General features: G+C 40.8%; 4 protein-coding genes across 4 annotated transcripts; 2 read left to right on the forward strand and 2 right to left on the reverse strand.

Moving 5' to 3' along the window:
- Positions 1-2663: 2663 nt before the first annotated feature.
- LOC111601191 (seminal metalloprotease 1-like) lies at positions 2664-3501 on the reverse strand. Its single transcript, XM_023317670.2, has 2 exons — positions 3296-3501; positions 2664-3245 (listed from the first exon to the last, which is right to left on the reverse strand). Exons 1-2 carry the CDS (start codon positions 3498-3500, stop codon positions 2677-2679), a joined length of 774 nt encoding a protein of 257 aa, XP_023173438.2. The 5' UTR covers position 3501; the 3' UTR covers positions 2664-2676.
- Positions 3502-7473: 3972 nt separating this feature from the next.
- LOC111601142 (leucine-rich repeat-containing protein 24) lies at positions 7474-11159 on the reverse strand. The gene is made up of 4 exons (XM_023317609.2): positions 10817-11159; positions 10660-10762; positions 9605-10601; positions 7474-8897 (listed from the first exon to the last, which is right to left on the reverse strand). The coding sequence occupies exons 1-4, from the start codon at positions 10996-10998 to the stop codon at positions 8488-8490; spliced, it is 1692 nt and encodes a 563-aa protein (XP_023173377.2). The 5' UTR covers positions 10999-11159; the 3' UTR covers positions 7474-8487.
- Positions 11160-13142: 1983 nt separating this feature from the next.
- LOC111601168 (seminal metalloprotease 1-like) lies at positions 13143-14055 on the forward strand. Its single transcript, XM_023317646.2, has 2 exons — positions 13143-13365; positions 13424-14055. Exons 1-2 carry the CDS (start codon positions 13143-13145, stop codon positions 13969-13971), a joined length of 771 nt encoding a protein of 256 aa, XP_023173414.2. The 3' UTR covers positions 13972-14055.
- A 4765-nt stretch (positions 14056-18820) lies between these two features.
- LOC111601197 (odorant receptor 35a) lies at positions 18821-20215 on the forward strand. The gene is made up of 4 exons (XM_023317684.2): positions 18821-19696; positions 19757-19852; positions 19907-20089; positions 20165-20215. The coding sequence occupies exons 1-4, from the start codon at positions 18821-18823 to the stop codon at positions 20213-20215; spliced, it is 1206 nt and encodes a 401-aa protein (XP_023173452.2).
- The last annotated feature ends 3194 nt before the right edge of the window (positions 20216-23409 follow it).

The following is a 23409-nucleotide window of genomic DNA, read 5'->3' on the forward strand; positions in this document are numbered from 1 at the left end:
CCCATAGCAGAATCTGCAGAATGTGGCCCTAATTGAAAATCAGGCAAATTCTACTGCAAACCTAACACTGATTCAATTTTTATGCCAGACACTCTGCACGATAGTGCGGGTCTTCTAACTATGCTAGCAAGCAGAGCTGCGATTGGTTTCAATTGTTTTTATTACAACATTTAAAAAAGACTAAAAAATTTTTGAAAATTTCATTAAAATTTTTGTTAAGTTTTGAGGCCTTAAAATAAAGGTAGAAAAATAAAAAAATTAATTGAAAATATTTTCTTCAATTAAATTTTTTACCGCTTTTAGTTTGGTTTTCAGCTGAACTCTGGAAATCCTTCTTAATTGTTATGCAAAGTAGTTTTTATATATATGTATTTATATACACAAATACACGCATACATATATAGTATTATAATATTTATTTTTCTATAGCTTAACTATCAATTAGCGCATAAACAATCAAATTTATAAATAGTTAAAGCTTTATTTTATTTTATTTTATTTTACCATATTTTATATTTATTTTTTCTATTATTTCGGCTTAACACTTTCAAAATTCTAAACCTCTTTTAGAGTTTGTTAGCTTAAAAAAAGGTGTTATTATCTGATTTTATTCAACGAAAAAAAGGAAGAAGCAGAAGAAAAACTAAAAATTAATCCGCATCATCTGCAAAAGGGGCTTACGCATTTCGCTGTGGCAAAAAGGGTTTAGCTTCAGCTTTTTCTTGCCCAAGCGTTAAAAAAAAGAATAAAACTGTTCCGTTGTGGTTGCATAAAGTTTTGCACAAACGTTGCGCAAATCGAGCGAGCGGAGCTGAAGGAGATGGAGAAGGAGAAAAAGCGGCCAACTTTTCTTGCTTTTGTGCTGCATACTTTTGTGCGCTGCAGCTAGAACTTCGTTTGCGCCCATTTGAAATTCATAAATGTGTGAGTGTGTGTGAGTGAGTGTGTGCATGTGTGTGGCATATATTAGCATGGCTTGCGGTGAATACATTTAGGCGCAGGCAAATGCACACACAATTGCTTATGAAATTGAGTAAACGAAATGGAAATTCAAATAGCAGCTAATGAGCCGCTGCTATACTCGAGCAGAGTAGAGAGAAAAAACCTTGGCAAGTTAAGTTGTTATATGTGTTAATTAGAAGTTGGTCAGCACGCAAATCAACATGTTAACCAACGCAAAGCCCATCACGTGGCCAACAGCCCAGTCAATCACTCTACAGCTTCAGCAACAAAATGAGCCATTAAAAAAAACGAGAAAAAAACCTGACCAAAATGAAAGCGGGCGTGCTGAAAAGTGAGCTCGCAGCGTGGCCGATAAAGAAAAACAAGAAAAACTGCCAAACAAGTTGGGTGGCTGAGTCGGAGTCCGAGCAAGTGTAAGAGTAAGAGTAAGAGTGTAAAAAACTGACAGTAAAATTGAAGGCAAATGTTTCGGGTAAGCAAAAAACAAAAAAAAAAAAAAACTAAGAGAAGAGAAGAGTAGAGAGCACGTATCCCTGGGGCGCATTTGGCTGAATGAGACTGAGCAGCAGCAGGCGTGTAAGTGCGCCCATCTTTAAAGCGTTGCTCGCACCTGGTAGGAACCACGTGTAAAATGCAGCCAGCGGCAGTGTGACCCCAGCCCACTGCCTCCCTCTTCCTCTCCCTCTCTCTATTTGTGTGCTGCGTGTGTGTGTTAACGTATGTCCTTTTGTGTTCGCATGTAAATTGAAATGGACCCAAAATGCCATTAAGAGTGCCCGAGCAAAGCGACTGACTGAATGAGGCTGCCCAGTTTATGTGCATTAAATTAAAAATTAATTGTCACCAGGGACATATCGGAGCTGAGCAACAGGCAATTAGCCAGCCTGCACCAAATTAAACCAGATATATTACAACGGAAATATTTGGTAGATTTGCGGAGCTTCACTTTTGTTTTTTGCATTTGGACTAAGGAGGCTTCATCTGATCTGATAAATATATTTCCTTTTTAAATGTATATATGATGTGTTATCTATTTTCTAATAGACATTTCATAAATTTTTTTATTATTATTATCAGTTGAAGCGTGAGCTATTTTTGTGCTGATGAACGAATCCCAAAGAGTGGAGTAGTTCATGCTGTATAATGCCTAAAGTAAAGCAACCATAGCCAATGGAATCGTTGCCCAAGTTAACAATCTGCTCTTTACCGATGTAACCAACTTGAGACCAACAGCTGCTTTCAGAAACGTTAACAAATATATAACCTTTGACATCTTCATCAGCAGGCACAAAACGAATGCATGAAACAATTTGAATCATTTGCATTGCAAGTTTTATCTGATTTACTTGAGGTTCACCTAGAAGAAAGTTTTTATTTTAAGGATGAGCTGGTTCTTTTCGTAGTGAACATTTTTTACAGATTTTTTGTTAGATATTGAGCCGTTTCACCTTTTAATTTGAGGCATATCAGATATTTTTACACGCTACATTCGTTCGGGGTTTTAACTTCATTTTAATTAAAATGCATCGCTTTCGTTTGCCAATATTAGCAATATTAGCTTTCAGCATTTTTGTTACCTGCGATTTAATTTTAAGATAAAAACGAAAAAAAAAATTGTTTTCAAATAGATCTGACTAAAATAAAAAATCAAAAAACAAAAAAAGAAACAAAATGAATTTATATAACTATATATTCCCGCAAATACTTTTATTCTCAACTGTTCTCATTTGATTCCCAATTCTCTGTACTCGTTGCCAAATCACACTTGTACATATTGTTGAGACGAGATATATCCGTGTCACTCATACGCTCTCTTTGTCCTATTCTTCTACCATTTAGATTTTGCAAGGTCTCAATTGTTGGCCGACTGGAGTTTATTCTAAAGGCAGTCCCAGAGTAGTGCATGATGCTGTTATAATCATATTTTGAACCAAAGTTCCACACAAGACTAGAATTGGCTTTGATAAAATTTTTTTTGTGTTTCTCTTTAATATTGGTCCAATCGATGTTGATGTAATCATCGCGGTCAGCAGAGTTTTGCTGATGAAGGAATCCCAAAGTGTGGAGTAGTTCATGCTGTATGATGCCCAAAGATAAACAACCGGTATGTAAGTTAACAATCTGCTCCTGGCCGTAGTAACCAATCTGAGACCAACAGCCGGTGTCAGAATCGTTAACAAATACATAACCTTTGACATCTTCATCTGCAGGCACAAAACGAACGCATGAAACATTTTGAATCATTTGCATTGCCAGATTTATCTGATTTACTTGAGGCTCACCTAGAAGAATGCTTTTATTAAAAAGTTGAGCTGTCTTTGCTTATTCTTACTGAATGTAGTTGATATCTTGAAGTAGACTGTTGCATTGGGCCAGTGGAACTTTGCATCTCTCAGCCCGTTCCGACTGTATTTCACATGCATATCACCTTGGTAGAGGCGTTCCGGACCGGCTGGCTTTATTGTTTCTTCAAGCGGAGCTGCCGGAGTGCGTACACTCAGGCATAGCAGCGGTAGAAGGCAGATAGTTCTTCTCATAGTGAAGATCTTCAAATAATTGTTTATAAGACATTTTAGCTGGTTCAACTCTTTAGCTGAAGCATATCAGATCTTTTTACACGCTGCATTCGTTAGGGGTTTTAGCTTATTTTTATTTAAGATTTATCGCTTTCGTTTGGCGTCAATTCTTCATCAATTAAACTATTTCAAAAACAGTGCTTAATCTTAAGTTATGCTCGTTAAATTATAACCTGGAAATATATATAAAGGCACACCGTCAACACAAGAAACTGTATAAAAGAAAAGGAAGTGGCTATAATTGAGAATATGTCGTTTTAACTGAATCTAATTGGAAGCAATGCTTAAGTCTAATTAGACTTCAAAAGAGTTGAGCGTGGATATCGTTTGCTTTACTTTAATTGTATATCAGGTGGGAAATTGAAGGTAAACACCTGTTCTCCTTGCGTTTCTTTAGCTGCAGCCTTTTTGGTTGCATGGCCAACGGCCGTGTGGCCCTTTGTTGCTAGTTTCGCTTACATTTGATTTGCTGTTAAGAGTTAAATGCCACATGGCCAACACTTTAGCCCATGCAGCGCAAAGTAAATAAATTTAATTTTTACTTTCGGATTGAGGTCTTTAGAAGGGCGGAAACCTAAAACTTTCAGCATGCTGCCCAACTGCTGCCGACTTGGACAGTTAGCTGTTGGCGCTGTTGGCGCTGTTGGCACTGCTGCCGTGTTGCAATAACAAACTCATGCTAATTGCTTTGCTAACAACTGCCAACGACAACTTGGGCTTCCACTAAGACCAATGGCAGAGTGTTGCAACAACTATAAATATTGCTAAAATGTGGCAACAACAAGAACAACAACAACAAGCTGCATGTGCCGGACTGGCCCAGGGCAACCTTTAATTACGACAACAGGACACCGCAATGCTCAACTAGTTGCACACATACACACATCTGGTAAAGTTGACCAACGATTGACCTTTGGAGCTTAGGAGGTTGCTACAGGTGCGACTGCGGCGACAGGTGCAAGTCGAGCGAGTAGCTGGAGCTTATAAATTTGAGCACGAACCAGCGATAATTGCTGGGAAATGAAATAAAAATGCAATTAAAGTCCACTGCGACGTCGTTGGCAACTCTCCCAGCAGCGTCCTCTTTGAAATGAGCATTCAATTAAGAGCCAAGCAGCCAGGCTCTATATATACATATATATAGAGGGTATACATACATATATCTAAGCCCTGGACTCGCCTGTCAGGGGCATACACTTGATGGCAATGTCGTCGGCATTTATAAAATGATTTTTATCTTTATCAAATTAGAAAACGACAACAGCAACAGCAACAGCAGCAGCAACAGCCGGAACGGCAAGTGGAACTCTCTCTCTCTCTCTTTCTCTGTGCATCTCGCTCCTCTCTGACCCTCCACCTAGCTATGTAGTCTGACCAATTTCCAGCTCCAGTCAGCCGTATCTGCAGTGTCACAGCAATTAAAACTGTGCTCTGGCATTGTGCAGATTACATCGTAAAATGGGGGGTGGTGGGCGTGGCGCTTTGCGTATTGGTTAGTGAACCACTGTTAAACGCTTTGAAGTTTATTTCCCGATTCGCAAGACCAGCCAGTGAATATATGAATGGCAAATGAGTGTAAGTTGTCGGCGCCATATGCAACTGCAGGTGTATCTCAGGTGCCAGCAAAGGTTAATTTTTGATTTGTATCGAAAGATTTATTAAATTCTAATCTGCTTCGGAACTCACTGTCATTGCTTCAGCTTACTAAAGAGAATATAAGCAATACTTAAGGGTAGCGATGAAGCATTTAAACTTCTCTAACTTGAACTAACTTTCATTTGTGGCATAAACTAAGCGAGCAAGACAGACTCACGCGTCATTTATATTTATATTATTTAAAGTCTATGAAACAGACTGTACAGGGCGTGGCATATCCTATAAAGTATATGCGCCTGATCAGCTATAGACGGGTCGATTAAGCTCTTATCATCTATCTGATCGTCTGCCTTTGTCTGACTGGCCATCTTCGTATTTGATTTGATGATTCATTGTGGAAGGATATACATTTTTACAAACTTCACTTACACTTCAAATCATTTTTTAATTTTTATAAAATCGACTTAAGTCTAGCTACAGTTACTTCAGCATATTTCCAACGTTTCAAAGGTACAGTAAACTCTAAGCATATTCTAGTTTAAGGAAGCCTCCTCTTATAATAATAAATGGGAAAATACTCCTATTAAAGTTAGAAACTTCTGTTGTATGCCATAATAGTTGACAAGCAAAATCTGTCAACTGTCGCTAGTTCGATTTCAGTTCCCTATAAAAATCCATCTATTTGATACCCTTCTGTTCACTCTGCTTTGAGGCGACTGTCTGGCACATGAATTCTTATTTGAAATAACTTAAATTAGATTTAAGCTAGTTCTACCTTGACACTTTAAGCAGCTGTCCTAAACCTAACCCTTGGCATATTTAATAATCAGTCGCAGTTTGAAGAGCTCATTCTCTCTCTGACTTGCTTTTGGCTTAACCTTCGCAGTCTTTTAAGCCGCTTGGCCTTCAATCCTTAAAACTGACAACCGCATAACCAACTCTCTTTGCTTCTGAATAGCTTAGCCATTGAATTTGAATCACCTTTGCTGTATTTTCTTCTTTCTCCATTTTTTCGGAGGTTTTTGGCTCTTTAGCGGAAAGTATTTTGTTCGGCGAGTGTCTGCAGCCGATGGCATTGGCTGGATTTGCTAGATTTTTTGGTGGTGTTTTGTCTGGCCAAAAACTCAGTCCTAAGCCCTAAACGCCCGAAATGCCACCACCGACGACACCAGCAGCGGCATCCGCTGCTCTAGGATTATGCAAAAAGTTTTTCATTAATGTTGGATTTAGATATTTTTTTTCACGCTCTGGAACATTTGCTCTTCCCGCTGGTGCCCGTTTTTATGCCCGGTTGGCTTTGCTTTTTGCGTTCGCTTGTTGACAACGCAACTTTGGGTCCCAGGATACGTTAACTTTTGTGCACTGCCGTGCAGCGCAGTGCAATGAAAGCTGCCACAAACAACAAACAGCGACAGCCAGACAAACATTCAACAGCAACAACAATATCAGCGACAGCCACATGCAACCAGAGTTGTCACAAATTTGGCAACTAGCACTTTTTTAGAGCAACAGCAATGAGTTCTTTATGCCTTTCGAATTAAGAATCGATCTAGATCATAGTCTAAATATTATAAATATATGATGCAGCCGCTCCGTATTCCATGGGGCACTTTTTTCGATGCTGTTAACTATTTGGATTCGCTCATTAAAATATGTCTTTGTATTATGTCTGCAGCGAAATAAGTATGTTGTGTAGCTGTTTGCTGTATACGCTTTATTTAGGTTTAAAAGTTGAAATTTGAAACTGATATTTTGTGTATATTGTCAGAGTGAAACTGATCTGTAAAAGCTCTTTTTTCGTTTTGGAATCAACATTTAATTTAGAGAATAAATGTTTCTCTACCAAGTCTTTCAGTGTGTTTGCAAATTTGTTCTAAATGTCCCTTATTCTAGTATTCTTTTAACTTTTACTCTTGTACATGACAAACGTAGAGAGGGGCTTATAGGTTTTCTGCATGTGTATGCAACAGCTGGTAGAAAGCTTCTCCTATATCAACTTTCATACTGCAATACTTTAATACATTTGAGCTTGATCAGCGCTAATAGTTGAGCTGATATGTTATTAGCTCTCCAATGGCATTAGAATTAGTGATATGAACTAGTTTTGTATGCTAGACGATGGTAGATCCACAGAAAGAGGGAGTAAGACTGAGTGAAAGTGAAAGAGTGAGAGCGAGAGAGAAAGCTTAAGAGCTCAACTCTTAACATCTAGAATATATAGAGTGTTTATTTAGAGTTATACAATGGAATTATATAATTATTTATATAATTTGAATTATAATATAAAGATGTGATATATATTTTATATTCACGAAAGAAGCTGAATAGCAATTTATATGACATTTAAATTAAAATATGATTTTGGCTCATACAAGGCGCAATCTGGCACACCAACTTAGAGTTGTAAACCATTAAAAAACAAAGGTTATATGCTTCCCATTTAAGTTGTAAAATCACTTACATATTATGTGAACTTTTACCTTTTCTATGTCTCTTCAAATATTACACAAATATTAAAAAACATCAAAAATTTGTTAAGCAGTGTAAATATATAACAAGTCACTACGCTGTCATGGTCAAGATCCAAAAATTTCAATTAAATTAAAGCAATAAAAGTTGCAGTTAGACAATAATAAATAAGCAAAAAAGTGGCATTCATAAAATCAAATCCCTGCAGCGTATCGGCTAGTCGACTATAGTCGACCAACTCGTTCTTATGTTTTTTAATGGTAGCTTGGTTAGTTTTAGTGGTTAATTCTTTTGAGACACTTTGGCTGCTTTTGCAGTGCAAATTGTTTGGTTTTGCCCAGTTTGCAGTGGGTCTTCTTTTTTTATATATTTTTCTTTTTTTTTTTGTGGGGTTTTGTTTTCTTTTGTGAAGCTTTCGATTTGTCTTGCCACATCCGCTGGCTCGGCGACACCCGCTTCATTTCCTGTCCTCTATTGCACACGCTTCACGCTTGCATTTATTTGAGTGTGTAAAGTTTTCTTACTTGAACATTTTTTTGAGAGCTTAGTTGGGGCGAGGGGGCATGTGGGGATGTTGCAGATTTGGCTGTGGCAATTTCGCAGTCTCTTCCTGTTCCCGTTGTATGCCAACTTTGATAGTTTTGTCAAAAGTTTTTATTGCGATTTGTTGCAGTCGTGTAAAAGTAATGCTACCAACAAAAGAAAAGTGGAAGGAATCCCCAATTGATATTTTGGTATGAGCCAAAAAGAAGGGAAGAAGAATTTGAAGAAGAAGAAGGCCGTCGTAAACTATAAAGACGTTGCCTTAAGCCGTGCTTAAAGATTTATTAGATAATGCCTATTGCTTGGGTGCTTTAAAGGGAGCTCGTTGCGGGCTTGATGTCTATTTGTTATCACAATTATCGATGACCACCACATCTCCGTAGTTGGGTGGAGGCGTCTCCGGTCGAGCTGCGCCAGCATCCACCACATCCGTGTAAAATCTAGCTGTTGCAGCTGGCGGAGTCTCTGGACTACTGGGCTCCCGATCCCGACTGCTAAATAGATTACTGCGACTCAGACGTCTGATTAACGTCGCCGTGTTCTGGTTAATGGCGCGATAGTACTGATGCCGGGCCGGACGCCCGAACAGACGCGACACAAAGTTATCATCGGGCCCATAAGACTGACGGACCAGAGCCCGTGCGGGCGGATTCCGTGAACGGTGCGGATTGGAGCGACGCGGATTACGAGTGGGCGGCTCCCAGTGATGAATCGTGGGCAGCTGCTGCTGTGGCAACGACTCCAATGTGGCTGCAAAGGTGTAAATACAGAATTAAGACTGAGTTGCTTAAAGCGAAGTGTTGCTGAGCTCGTGAGAGCCCTGTGGAAGATTAAAAGAGTGCCAAAATATAAAAAGAAGTACAAAATATGCTGGATTTGTAGGGCTTTGATGGTATAAAGAGGCATTAGGAGCACTTAAATATATGGAAAGCAAATGAATATGAATTTGACAATGGATGAAAGTACTCTAAGCCTTAACATGTTATATGATATGATCTCATTACCAATGGCCCTGCTTATATAGTCAGTAATCGTCTTTGAAATTCCCTAAACTGAATTTAATTTAAGACTTTTTCAATTGATTTTAAGTCGAAGTATTAAGCTCAATAGAGTAATGTATATATAGAGCTGTGTCTGGCTAAGCTAAGTAAGCAACAATTTATAGAACTTGAAGGGAGCTGGTATCTGCTATCTATGAGTACATCCTTTGCTGCATACCTTTTCTCAATCTCAACTGTCTATCATTCAATAATTTGCTCAGACTGCAAGTGAGGCCAATGCTGCTCCTTTGCGCCGCTTGTCAATAAAACAGATATTTGATACATTAATTCCAGTGCTAAGCTCCCGGTCCAGCTAAGTGACAGCTACTTAAACTATTATAGCTCAAAGCTCGCTTTGACATCGGTTTAATCTAATGCCGCAGCTTTAGTATAATGCAGCTTTGCTGCTTAACTTACACGTATCTGCGTTTGCCGGTGGCCGTCGCTTCTTTCGCAGCTCGCAGCCGCTTTTAATGCAGAGGGCAAAGCTGATTATGAAAATGACCATGCAGATGCCGGTGGCACCGCCCACTGCAAAGGCCAGCTTCACATCGTCCTCGTCAAAGGTGTGTGTGCTCTCGACCAGGTCTGGCGGCTGCCCGGCGTTGCCTGCCAGCAGCTCGTGGCTGACTCGTTCCAGGCAATTGCGATAGCGCAGGCAAAGTTGTTCGCGATTGCCCTCGCACACATCGATGAGCGTTGATAGCTCCTCCTCCGGTTGCTGCTCGCGCTGTTCCTGCTGTTGCTGCTCCTCTGAATCGTCGGGCAGGTCGCGCCATACCTCGGCCACAGACTGGGGTTCGTTCGTGTTGCTGCTGTCCAGATGCTCCATGCGCTCCATTTGAAGTGTTTCAACAAGTGAACCGTTCTCGCTGCTTTCTACATCTCCACTCACCTGCACATTCAGCGGATGGGTGGGCAGCCTCTCCTCCAGGCACTCGCTTATGCTGACGGCAACACCGCGCAAACTCAGCCAAGTCGCGACCTTAATTAGCGCGCGGTCGCAGTTGAGCGGATTCTCGTCCAGGTTGAGTGAGGCCAAGTAACGTGGAGCATGAAACACATTAATGTTCAGTGTAATCAGCATATTCTGTGCCAGATCCAGCTGGCGCAGCTGTGGCAGCGCGCTCAACATCTCCGCGCCCAGCTGATTGATCTGGGCATTGCGCAAATTGAGCGAGCGGAGCGTGGTGCTGCGCAGCAGCGGCCCATCGCCCAGTGTCGCCAGCTTATTGCCCTCCAGATTCACATGCAGCAAATGCGAATTAGTCTCCAGCAAATGCTCATCGATCTCCTCCAAGCGATTGTAGGACAGATCCAGTGAGCGCAAGCGGCGCAGCTCACCAAACGCATTCACGTGCAGCGTCTGGATGGCATTGTGAGCCAGTGTCAGGTTGATAAGATGGACAGAGCTCTGTATGTGCGAATGGATATTGAGCGTCAGTTAGTCAGACCTAAATTGAGTAATTTACCTCGAAACTGTCTTCGTCAATGTTGGTGATATCATTGTAGCTTAGGTCCAGCAGCTCCACAGATTTGGGCATGTCAATGCTGGCGCTTATCAAGCGTTTGGCGCTAGATACAAGAAATGTAGAAGGTAAACTTGCTTGGATAGCTGGAGATATTCACCTGCAGATCGCGCGATTGCGCTGTGCATGGAGATCACACTGACAGACGGTGGGACAGTTGAGCTGTAACTGGGTCTTGCTGCGACACACCTGAAGCACGACGCACAGCAGCAGACCCACATAGAGTAATATTTGCTTAAGGCCTAGCCACATTTTTGGCTTGATCACGCATTGTAGGGCCATTGATAGTGACCTGTGAACTGTTGTTCGAATTCAGTTCAATTTTTGGACATTTTGTAATGCCCCAGTTTTATTTTTCTTTAGTTTTTGTGCCTTTTATCTACTATCTTTCGCTTATTTCGGAAACACCTCACGTTTGTCGACTAACAATAACTGAATGAAGAACTTCCTCCACACTCTCGAAACATGACTAAGTGCGGCGCTAATTCCAGTGGGCAGGTCTTATGGGTTCATTTCAGCTGCCAATTAACGAACTCCAAGTAATTGACGAATATGCCTCGATGAACTGATTGTAGCGCATAGCCTTCCAGTGCGATAAGATAAGCGAATCGGTGCTTATCGATACAGCTGGGCTAAGTGCAGGCAAATGCTTCAGAACAGCTGCCGAGGGCTGCTTTGTTTGCCTCAAATTTTGGACGAGCAGTTCAAGTTTTTCCACGGGCGAGCGACTGGAAAAGCCAGTTGTTCAGACATGGCTGCTGCATAGATGTGGATTGCTAGAGATGACACTAAGTCTGGTTATACGATAGTAGATGCATTTCGTATAAACCAGAGGGAATTCACATGAGAGTAGTATTATATAATACTTTTTAGGCGATGATTATGAAGTAGTTATATATAAAGCTATTTATACGATGTTTATGAGTAGTTATATAAAATACACCTGATGATTATTAAAAATAAATACTATAAGAATTATGTTATCGCGATAGTTGTAGTAAAAGTCTTTTCATAACTAAGCAACTGGAAAACGCTTGAAGAGTTTTGCTGTTTTGGAAGTTTTGTGATTTGATAGGAATGTCGCCATGCTCAGACGATAGCATGCGATAGTAATGGGCTCGATTTAGATGTACATGACAGCAGTCATATATCAAATTGGAGTTGGAGTAGTGTATAAATATATGATAATTGGTATTGGGAAATTCGTTACGTTGTGTTTTGGAATTAGTTTGGAATTTTGTTCTTAAAGTAACTAAGAGTAAAAATAACATAGTAATTTTTATACATGTATATAAAACTATTGGTACTCGGAATTATATCTATGTATGCTCAAAGATCTGATCTCTAAGTACTTCAATTTATTGCTGATTGATTGTTTGAGCTTCTTAACTGCTTATTGACTAATCAAGTCAAATTTATGCAGATAGTATTAGATGTTATATTTTGTTGTCTTGTGATTCTCTAGCTATCATAGCTTAAGACACTTGTCATGTTGATGGATTTATAATCTAGGCAAGGTTGTAGAATATCTCATACACTTATGTTCTTTAGATTCAATGATATTGATAAGGGGGCTTATTGAGACTTCACTGTATTCAATAATTATCTAATGTGTATGTCCAACATATTAACTGAACTTAATTTTAGTAATTAAAATAAAATATGTCTCACTTCTTACAATTAAAACTTTTTTCACCCTGAGGATTGACGTGTCAAGAGGGATCCCCAGCTTAATCAACCTATTAACAACTATTAATCTATTAAGCAGAGTTATAAATAAGGCAGATATTATAAATATTGTATTATATTACAAATCAAAAGGAGTATATAGGTTCAGCCACTTTTATATTTGTCAAACAATTCTGCTATAAAATATATGAAATTTTATAAAATTTCAAATTATGTAATTTTATTTGTAGTATTACACAGTGAGTGCAGTCTATCATACTACCCTTTTCTAATAACCAAATGTGTGTTGATTCACAACAGCTAAGATATTTATTCCTGATTAGCTTAATCAAATTGAAAATATTTTGTATGCAATCATTCGATTGAATTAAGATTTATTAGCCAAACAGGAATTCCAACTATGTGAATTTGTTTATTTTTTTGCAACTTGGAATCTGCTCTTTGATAAGGTGTTGACATGATGCACAATCGATCAATCAATCAATCACCCAAAAATATAATATATAAGTGGCTTTTACTAACCTGAATAAAGCCAATCCAACAAGCACAGTTTTTTATGTTAATTAAATTATAATAAACATAAATCCCTTTTGAGCTACTGGCAATTTACAGGGTATAGCTAGTAGCAAATCGAAAACTGATTAGCTTTATCAAACTTGAGATATTTTTTATTAGAGACAATCTAATGTTCAAGAGCCAATTAGCTAAATGTGAGTTGTTGTGTGGATTAGTTAAAAATGTTAGCAGCTTGGAAACAGTTTGTTCTTCTGTTAATTGCCTGCTTTTGCTTGGGCGGCTATGGAGCACCCGTCCAGGAGCAGCTTGTGGAAACTGATCCGGAGCTTACGGCTGGCTACTTTCAGGGTGACATGGAAGTAGAGTTTGAGCGGAATGGAGAGATATCCCCGGCACGACATTGGCCCAATGCCACAGTCTACTACAAGATAGATGAGGCTTTCAGTAGGTGATCTCCCTAAGGCATTCTAGCCACGTCTTTAATATATTCACGTTATCATAGATACTGAGCAGGCTGGACATATTAAGCTGGGAATGCGACGCATCGAACTTGCCTCCTGCATACGTTTTGAGCCTGCCACTGCGGAAACTGTGGACTATGTGCTGGTCACCGTCTCGCCAGATGGTTGCAGCTCCAAGGTTGGCTACCTCGGCGGCGAGCAGACAATCAAGCTGAAGCCAAATGCTTTGGACAAAGGTTGCTTTGTCCTGGGCACCATACAGCATGAGCTGCTGCACACTTTGGGCTTCCATCATCAGCAATGCGCTACGGATCGCGATGAATACGTAAAAATAATCGAAGATAATATAATCGATGGCAAGGAGAGCAACTTTAAGAAGTACGAAGCGGATCGAGTAGAAGACTTCGATGCAAAATATGACTATGGCAGCATTCTGCACTACAGTGCCACGGCCTTTTCAAAGAACGGAGAAGCAACAATTGTCGCCCTGCAGCCCGAGGGTCAATTGCAAATGGGACAAAGACTTGCCCTGAGCACAGCCGACATAATTCGCCTCAACACCATGTACAAGTGTCCTTTGCAGTTGTAAGTTCGCATATGCAAAGATATTAGTGAAGTTCCAATAAACACAAAGTTCAGGCAGCTCATTGATTGTAGGGCATTTATGCAAGTTTAAAGGTCATTTCTTGATAATACTAGATACCAAAGAAATGAATATATATACCAAAGGTAAGTGCATGCATGTATTAAAGAGTATTTACTAGTCGTATACATAATCATAGCCGTTCTACTCACTCGAAGATTAATTTTCAAGTCACACGCCAAGGCAACATATCTGAAAATCGCCAAAGCAAAAGTCCTTTCGAATCAGAAAAGAGAGACAGACTGAGAAAAAGAGGAAGAGAGAGAGGGAGTAAGAGAGGGATGGGACAGTTAAACAGCGCAGTTACACTGCAGCCGCTGGTGGAATGAAACACTTCCATCCGCTGCATCTGCATCCAGCGTCAGTTGCTCCATGACTTGTAGCTGAGGAAAAAAACTTTGAAGTCCGGCCTGGGGCCAGTTGTTACGAGTTGATCGTTAGCCAGGACGACGCTGAGACTGACTCGAGGCTACTTAACAGCACAGCTTGCGTTTCCGCACAGCTTCAGTGCCGGCCCGAGTCGGACGGTCCGAGTCCGTTGTGTGGTTCAAGATGTAATGGCCACAAATCCACTTGTCTGCGCTGCGAGCGACCACAGCACCGCAGCACATGGCACCACACTGCAGCAGTGGCGCTGTCTTTGCATTCGCCGTTCGTCCGTTTGCGACTTACTTCCGCAGTCGGTTTGTTGCCTTTAATTTATGACCATGACCTGGCGCGACGCAGCGGCGGCGTCGTCGTCGTCGTCTCTCGTCAGTGGCGGGGCGGCGCGACCAGTGCCTGCCACATCCGCTGTTTGTTTGAGCCATGTTAGTGGCCTGTCTCCCGCCCTCAACGCAGCCAGTGATCGGCACAATGAATGCAACAAGAAAGAAAGTAAAAAAAAAAAACTACAAACTTTTTACACACATTCAGCTTTCGCAGCAGAGAGCGTCGGAAATAGTTAACTTTTATATGCATTTCAAATCAGAAACTTTTGCATTCAAACTTTATTAAAATTACGTTTGATGCTCGTCCAATTGCACAAAAGCACCCGAGCCCCCATCTTTGTGAGTTGACTTTCTGCAATTTCTATTTAGAGTATTGTTAGCCAAAATGTTGGTCGAAATCGCCCCAGTTCGTTTAGTAGCTCTTTGTTTGGCTGTAGTGCTTTGGAGTCTCGAATCGGGCCTGCTTCAAAGTGCATCAAAGACGGCATTGAAGAATCCTTGTTCTATCTGTACTTGGTATACAGCTATATATAAAGTTTCGACCTGTAGCCCTTAGTCTTAGCCATAGTACAAAGTTCATCTCGCAATAAAGCGCATTTGGAAGTCGTGACAATCGAATGAGTTTTTCTTTGGTCGAACTGAACATTTGCGTTATTGTTTTGACTTCTGGCGCTTTTTTGTGATATCTTCACTGAATGGCAGCCGCAGCAGTTGCAGCCTCTGTCAGCCCACACCGCCCGCCCACAGGCAGCCATGCAGCCTCCGCTGTTGCCTCGCTCTCTGCTAATGACCGACATTGCTTCCTAATTACAAAAGTTTTGCATGCACTCGCTGCACTCTTCGGGGTATCGGGGCCATAGGACAAAGGGACTGTTGGCCAAAAAACTTTGCAGTTTATTTGATTTGCTTTATTTAATGTTTGAGCTCTTTAAGCTAAGTATTTCATTTGGATTTCGGGTTGACACCAACTAACTAACGGCTCCATTAACTGAAATCTGCAGCAGCTAGATGAAGATGGGATCGCGTTACACATGTTTGGCCAGTTGGAAAAAAGAGCCGCTGGCACGCACAGCCTTCTGACACATATGTCATGTGCCACATGTGGCAGCAAGTCGGGCTAGGCAGCAGTCCGAGCCATGGACACTCAAGCGGGCGGCGGGCCACACTTAATGATAAACAATGCTTGCGGTCAGTTTAACATGCTGCGCTATTGCCCCAAACACTAACCTCCTGCCCCAGCAGCAGCAGCCTCACACAGCCCCATAACGAGGGGACAATTTACACACATGCTGAAACTAGCCGACAGAGGGCGCTGCAGCAACAGCAGCGGCAGCTGTATGCACATTTAGTAACAAAAATAAAATACATGAGCCACGGTTGAATGACAATTGAATACTCTACAGTAAAAATATATTACTGTGATTTTAATTTAGTCAAAATATATTTATAACTGTTGATGATCAATAGAAAGGTCTATCTTTAGTAAAGTCATCAAAAGTCTTTAAGTGTCCTGCAGAAAGCTGAGGAGTAAACTGATCAAAGCTAAATTATCAAATTTCGTAAAATATACAAATGCAAGCACAAAAAAAAGGAAAAAGGAGCAAGAGTTATAGAGAGGAAAAGGGAGAGAGTGAGAGGGAGAGAAATAGGCAGAAATATTATAGAAAAACATGCTAAAAGAGAAAGGTTTTAAAAGAGGGCAGCAGCTGAAGCTGAACTTCATATTTCGTCTTGGCACCAGTTGCTGCATATTCAGCACCAACATGTTGCATTCTGTTCTTATATATCTATAGACTTAAGCTATAAGCAGGGCATCGTCTTTCCCCTTAAAGCTTCATGTGTAGCGCTTAATCTTTCATTCAAATGCAAAAGTTTAATACGTATATTTAGAAAGTTCTTTAATGAGTTTTAAAATGTATTAAGAAACTCGTATACCCAGTCGTTGGCAAGAGCATTTCAAGCTGACAAGCAAAGCAAAGAAAAAGCGACAAAAACAACGTGCTTAAAAAAGCAGTAAATGAGAATTTATCCACTTGCTGACCAACGAGCACACACAAGCACACTTCCATTTGCACACATACACCACCCACGCACACACACACACACACAGAGGGACGTCTGGGATACACGCACATCGTAAAGTTTTAATCGGATGTTGTCCAGCTTTACATGACGCCATCTACTGGCTTAGAGTGCAATATCCTGTGGCACGCGATAGCATCGCATACAATGGAAGAAGAGGGGCTGCCACACACGCATACACACACACACACATACCATCTCTCTCTCCCCGTCTCTCTCTCTCCTGCACAGAAAGGCTAACTCACATTTGTGTTGTTTATGCCGCCGTTTTGGATGCCTCTACAAACGCTTTTGGCCCTTTGCCGTTTGATGGCATTCGGCATCGCTATGAACTCGAACCACGCGATGCCACATGGCAAAACAAAGCCCACAGGCGGACAGCACGGACTAGACACAGTTTCTGCTCTGTGGCCCCCCCAGCTGCTGTAGCCTGCGAGTAAAGGCTGTGAAACAGTTGCCACAAAGGCTTGAAAAGCGCTAGAAAAAATCAGTTGCTTGTGGAATGAGGCAGGGGCGGGCAGACGTAGAATTGAGGGTTTTTTTCGGATTTTCATTGTTGCCACACGCACTCTTGGCCCGACTAGCGTTCAACGTGCCGGGTCTGAGCAGCGCCAACGTCGTTGCCATTGTCGTGACAGGAAATTAAGATGAATGTGGCGAGCAAACTGCAGCTCCAACTGGACACTGGACACTGGACACTGGACGACACTGGGTCGAGGGACGGGTGCCATGAGCCAGTGGAAGTCGGACTTAGGTTTTGTCGCTTTTTCCTGCTGTTTGCGCTGTTTGTCTCTGTTGCTTAACGGTCTCTTAAAATATTCATAACACAAACTGTTGCCACTATCTGCAGCCGGCAAGCCGCAAATGCGTCAGACTGCCATCAGCTGCAGCAGAGTGGGCTGGCAGTGCTTGGTGGTGGTGCTGCACCAAGGCAGGGGTAAGTAATGGCATCGCTGGGTGCAAAAGTTGCGCTTCGGAGTTAATTGATTTTTATGAATTACTTAAGTGACTTCTTTATGCAGCGCCAACTAAATGAACACATGGGGGATTAGAGTAGAGCATAGCCTCTGGGGCGTTAAGGCTGGGGACTTACAATATTAGCTCGAAAAGCTAGTGGATGTTGTGGGCTAGAATTGAGTAGCGTTGCTGATTGTAGTTGCTGTGGCAAAGCAGATTAATATACATTTGAGTCACAAATGGAATGCGAAGCAATTGTGCCGGGAAATACTTTCCTAATCAGTTTTAGAAGTTTACAGCTATTGCTAAATCCATGGTTTATAAAGCATTTCAACAGATGTAGGCATTATCTATACACTCAGCTCTACAAGGTGTCTAGTGTCTACTAGATTCAATGCGAATATAGTTCTACTTTCTATTGATATTCTATCTACTTTTGTTGGAGCAGTGTTTGGATATAAAGAAAGCTTCTGATCCAGAATAATAAACAATAAGCAGCTAAGCCAGCTGAAGAGAAATATATAAATTAAAACAAGAGAATAGAAATTGAAGAGATGCTTGGTTAGTTTGTGTGTACTAAAGTTAATGCAACTCTTCAAATTTATATCAGCTTAAGACAGGGAATATCTTAAAATAATATTCTATTCTTCCTGCTCTCTGCCGTATTCAAGCTGAGCTGCTTGTTTGCTTAACTAAACAAGGACTTTCAATGAAACCCAACTCCATTTATATAGAATTCGACTTAGTCTAATGCCATCAGCCGCTGACATTGTAGACAATGACCCTCTGTCTACTCAAGTATTTAAGAACAAAGCGATTACATAGCAAATGAGCCAAAATTGTTGTTAAAGTTTGAACTGTTTTCGTTACTCTGTTTGGGTTAATAACTTAATTGAGCCATTGCACGCATGGGAGAGCTCATTAAAAAGTTGGCAACTGTCAACAGCGAAGTCCCTCGAGCGAATAGCCACTCTTTGTGCGTGTGTCTAGATGATATTGTAGTATATAAGACACTGTCTGCTTCCGAGTCACTTATAGTCTTGATTATGGTTCGTTACGTGCCTCGGCTGGCGGATGGTCAAAGAGTGAAGCTCTCCTGGCCATTGACTATTTATCGCTATAATCATATATTCTGGCCTCTCGATGCGAGCACCACGCCCTTTTGGCGTCGCTTTGATTATGCGATGGCATTGATTGGCAGCTTGATTCTAATGCTGCATAACGAAGCGGAGCTGCGCTATTTGCGCTTCCAGCGCACCAATCTTGACACTCTGCTGACCGGGATGCCCACCTATCTAATCCTCGTCGAGTTTCAGCTGCGCTCTCTGCACGTTTTAATGTATAGAGGAGAGCTGCACCAGCTGCTGCAAACGTACTTCGGTTCTATCTATGTGGATCGTCAGACTCAGCCGAAACTCTTTGGCCAAATTGAACGTAAGCTGCTGCCGAATCGTCTGGTTGCCTTATTGTATCTGTTGGCTGTCTCTGGCTATGTGATAGCGCCAATTACGATGCTGATAACGAAGCGAAGGGACTTCTTGTTTCCCATGATTCCGGCCTTCAATGTTGAGCCACTCTACATATTCGTTCCACTGATTCTGAGCAGCATCTGGGTCGGTCTGATCATTGACACGCTGGTGTTCGGTGAGACGACACTGCTCTGCGAACTGATCACCCATCTGAAGGGTCGCTATATACTGTTGCAGCAAGACATGGAAGCCTCCATCGAACAGATATTGGCTGCCAGGCAACGTCCTCTAATGGCACAGCAGCTGCGCGAGCTTCTGGTCAAGACTCTACGCCAAAACGTCGTGCTCAATAGATTTGGAGAGCAACTGGAGTCGCATTTCACGGTTCGCGTATTTATAATGTTCGCCTGCAGCGCCGTCTTGCTGTGCGCCTTGGGCTTCAAGACCATTGCGGTAGGAGCGTGTGTACTGCGATACTCGAAGGTTGATTAATTTGCTTTAATTGCCCTACAGAGTCCAACGGGCACTTATATATATCCGGTATGGTTTGGTGCCAAAACTGTGGAGCTGCTCACCTTGGGTCAGCTGGGCTCCGACTTGGCTTTTGTGGTAAGAGTTGGCTTAGCTTCTTTGAAGATTCAATATGACCCTTTCACCTTGCAGACAGACTCGCTCAGCACTATGTACTATCAAACACAATGGGAACAGGTGCTCTACTACTCCACCAATCCACGTGAGAATCTGCGACTGCTGAAGGTCGTTGCGCTGTCAATCGAACTGAATTGCAGGACCTTCTATATGACGGGCTTAAAATACTTTCGAGTCAGCCTGCAGGCGGTTGTGAAGGTAGTGTCATGTCTTCGTCTTACGTTACATTCCACTCTCTCACTCTGTCTCTTCCGCTCTCTTTCCACCTTACAGATACTACAGGGCGCCTTCTCTTACTTCACGTTTCTCACATCGATGCGCTGAGCGTCTGGCTTCAATTGCAGCTATCAGCGTCTGCACAATTTAATAAATCGTAATTTGTTAATGATGCATAATGCGAATTTTCAGAATTGGGCATTTCACAGAGGAGCTAGTGCAGCGCGCTCTCATACAAATGATTGCATATTAAAAGTCAATTATTGGTGAATTAATTTTAATTAAATTAAATCGATAAAAGGCGATGTTCGCGCATCGCTGACTGCTGTCGACGCCAGTCAATATTTATGTGTTTGTGCGTTAAGCGTGTGCATCTGCCCGAAAATGGGCAATAAAATATTCACGATTTCAGCAAAAGTTTCAAAAACTTTCGCCTTTGGCACTCGAAATTGAAATTAGAAGCGTTCCAAAGCAGCTGATCTACAGCCTTTGCCATAAATCTTTCAATCTCAATCTCAATCTCTCTCTTTCTCTTCCTCTCCCTCTCTCTCGCTCTCGTTCTTTATCACTTTTGCTTTTGGTTTCAATTTCCTGCAATGAGAGCGCTGTGCTTAATTAATCTATTAAAGTTTTTCCCATGATACGAACCAAAGTTTCCACATAAAATTCAGTCGTCTCTCTCACTCTGGCTGCTATCTCGCTCGCACTGATAAGTCGGTGGCTTGCTGGGCTTGTGCCACGACATGCGTCACCCACATTGATAATCAGGCGAAACACCGCATCGGCTCACACTCGAGGCTAATTTGCACTTCATTTGCGGCTCGACTTGAATGCGCATGGCAGAGGAAGGCAGGGAATTTAGCAGAAATAGAGTTGTTCCACTGACATTGTCTGTCGAAGTAGTTAAACTTGAAATGGCTTTCGGCTTACCAAATGGAATTTCAATAGTCTTGATAAGCAGCAATGCGACAGATGTAATGACGAAACACATGAGTCATTTATGCTGGAATCTTATTCAGGTTTTGCATAACTTTAACTTTATTTTGTTTGTTCTACATTTATAAAGTATTTAGTATTTAATTGGAATGCATATCTTATTATATTATATATTTATTAAATATCTGTACCAGGTCGAATATGGTATGCCCTTGCTTTAGGTAACCTTTTCTGATAAACTGTCTCGATGGCACATCAAATTAGATAGAAGAGCACAGAAACTTTTTCCATAAACAAAAATATATAAATATAATATATATATATAAATTTCTTCGATCTTTAAAAGTTGTTTAAATAGAGTCAGCTCTGCCAATTAAATGAATTTCTAATATTGAAAAAAATCAATTTATATATAAAATATTTTAAAAATATGTTTTTAAATATAAATATATGAAAAAAGTGATGGCAAAGTGATGCAGACAAATTCGTTAGAAAAACATGAAAAGGTCAAGCCGGGCACAGCAGTTCGTTTATTTATAAATATTAGCATTTATATACGTTTATTTTCATCATAGAATATTTTTAATATTCGCTTGTAATTCTCATATTTTGCTGAACTTTTGCGCAAACCAGTGAAAAATTTCAAATTTATGCTTTGGTGTTGCCAACTGGAAAACAAACAAACATACTAAGTGTGTGTGTGTGGGTGTGCGGCTGTTGGCAAGGGGAAAGGACTAGCAAATGTTGCAAAAGTTTTAGCTTGTAATTATCATTAGCGATATTGTGCCTAAAGTTTTAGAAGCCGCGTATTAAGCGGCCTGCGGGCTACAGAATGCTGAATGGATGGCAGATAGTGTGTATGTGTGTATGGGAGGGACTTCGCATGTGTGTGTGTGAGTGTGGGTGTAGCAATGCTTCAAACCGGCGCACATACATTGAAACTTTTGGCTTCATTTAACTTGGCATTTTGATTTGATTGCAGAGACACCATAGGAGACAGAGAGAGATGGAGTGTGAGAGCTAGACAGAGAGGGAAATAGAGTAGAGAGACTCAAAGTCAGGCGTTAAATCAAATTACGCGCCTGCAAAAGTTTTAATTGCAAACGCCATTAGTTCCATAATTTTACAATATTATTAATTTAATTTTTTTTGTTCTTATTTCTTTTACAGAAAGTAAATAAATTTATAAACACTTTGAAAACATAATCATTATATAATAGTAGCTCACATATTAAATGGTGATTATTTTTTTAGTGTTTCTAAAAGCCGTAACTGACCCATTTCAATCAATTATATGTAAAAAAAATTGACAGGTAAGCATAGCTTTCTAAATCTAAATGAATCATTTAGTTTAGTAAATTCTTATTAATAAAATATGCAATCTTAATATCGATATATCTCGATACAACACTTTGTAGGGTATATGGAATTTGGCATTGCTTGGCTAACATTTATTAGTCATTTTGTCTAGTTGCACAGACAACGCGTCATATGCTTAATTAATTTTAAATACACTTTTAACAGTTGCTTGCCGCAAAGTTTCTAAGCGAATTCCACGAAATGAGTAAGTCGGAAGCTCAGGCTGCGCGTGCGACCGCGCCCAACCTGTGGCACCTTTAAGGCCGACATTAATTTAACTTTCGCTTGAACTGAAAAACCAGCTACAACAAATAAATCGCAAAAAGATAGAAAGCAAAATTGTAACCAGCCGGCAGGCAGCCCCATTCATGTGAGACTGCATTTGTCAGGCTCTGTCTGTCTGTCTGGCTGGCTGGTTGTCTGTGTGTAATTATGTCTGAGATTATGCCCAGAGTCATGGATGTAGCGTCTGTGCGTCTTTAATGCGCACCACGCACCGCCCTCGCCCACTGCTTGTCCTTGCGGTCTTCCTCAACGTCAAAAGTTTCTGCGGCTTTCCCGGGTGCGAATCTCTAAGAGTTTCTCGCTTCCATCGTGTTAATGTGCTGATTTCTTGGCATTTGCCTTAGTTTTGTGTGCGAATGACATTAGCTGCAAATATAAGTTGCTCGAGCTTTAAGTTTTAAGTACGCTTTTGTATAATTAAGCTTTAACAGGTAATGCTCAAATAACTTCTTTCTGTATAAGTATGCAGTCTGATGCCTCTGCTTTAATAAGGGAAGTACCAAAATGCTTACAATTAATCAGTTTCCATATTGCAGCTTTGTTACGAACTTATACTTCATTTACACCTAGTAAACTTTTAAGCTTTCACTTAAGATAAGATATTTTCACATTTTAAATGATCACTGCGCTAACAAAAATACATATTTGATTTTCTGGAAGCTTTAAGTACTTTTTAAGTTTTTGCATCTATTCAAGCTTTTTAGTATCAAAGCTCTTGGCTG

Source organism: Drosophila hydei, unplaced genomic scaffold (assembly GCF_003285905.1).
Source record: "Drosophila hydei strain 15085-1641.00,03,60 unplaced genomic scaffold, DhydRS2 tig00008114-arrow-pilon, whole genome shotgun sequence".
NCBI lineage: Eukaryota > Metazoa > Arthropoda > Insecta > Diptera > Drosophilidae > Drosophila > Drosophila hydei.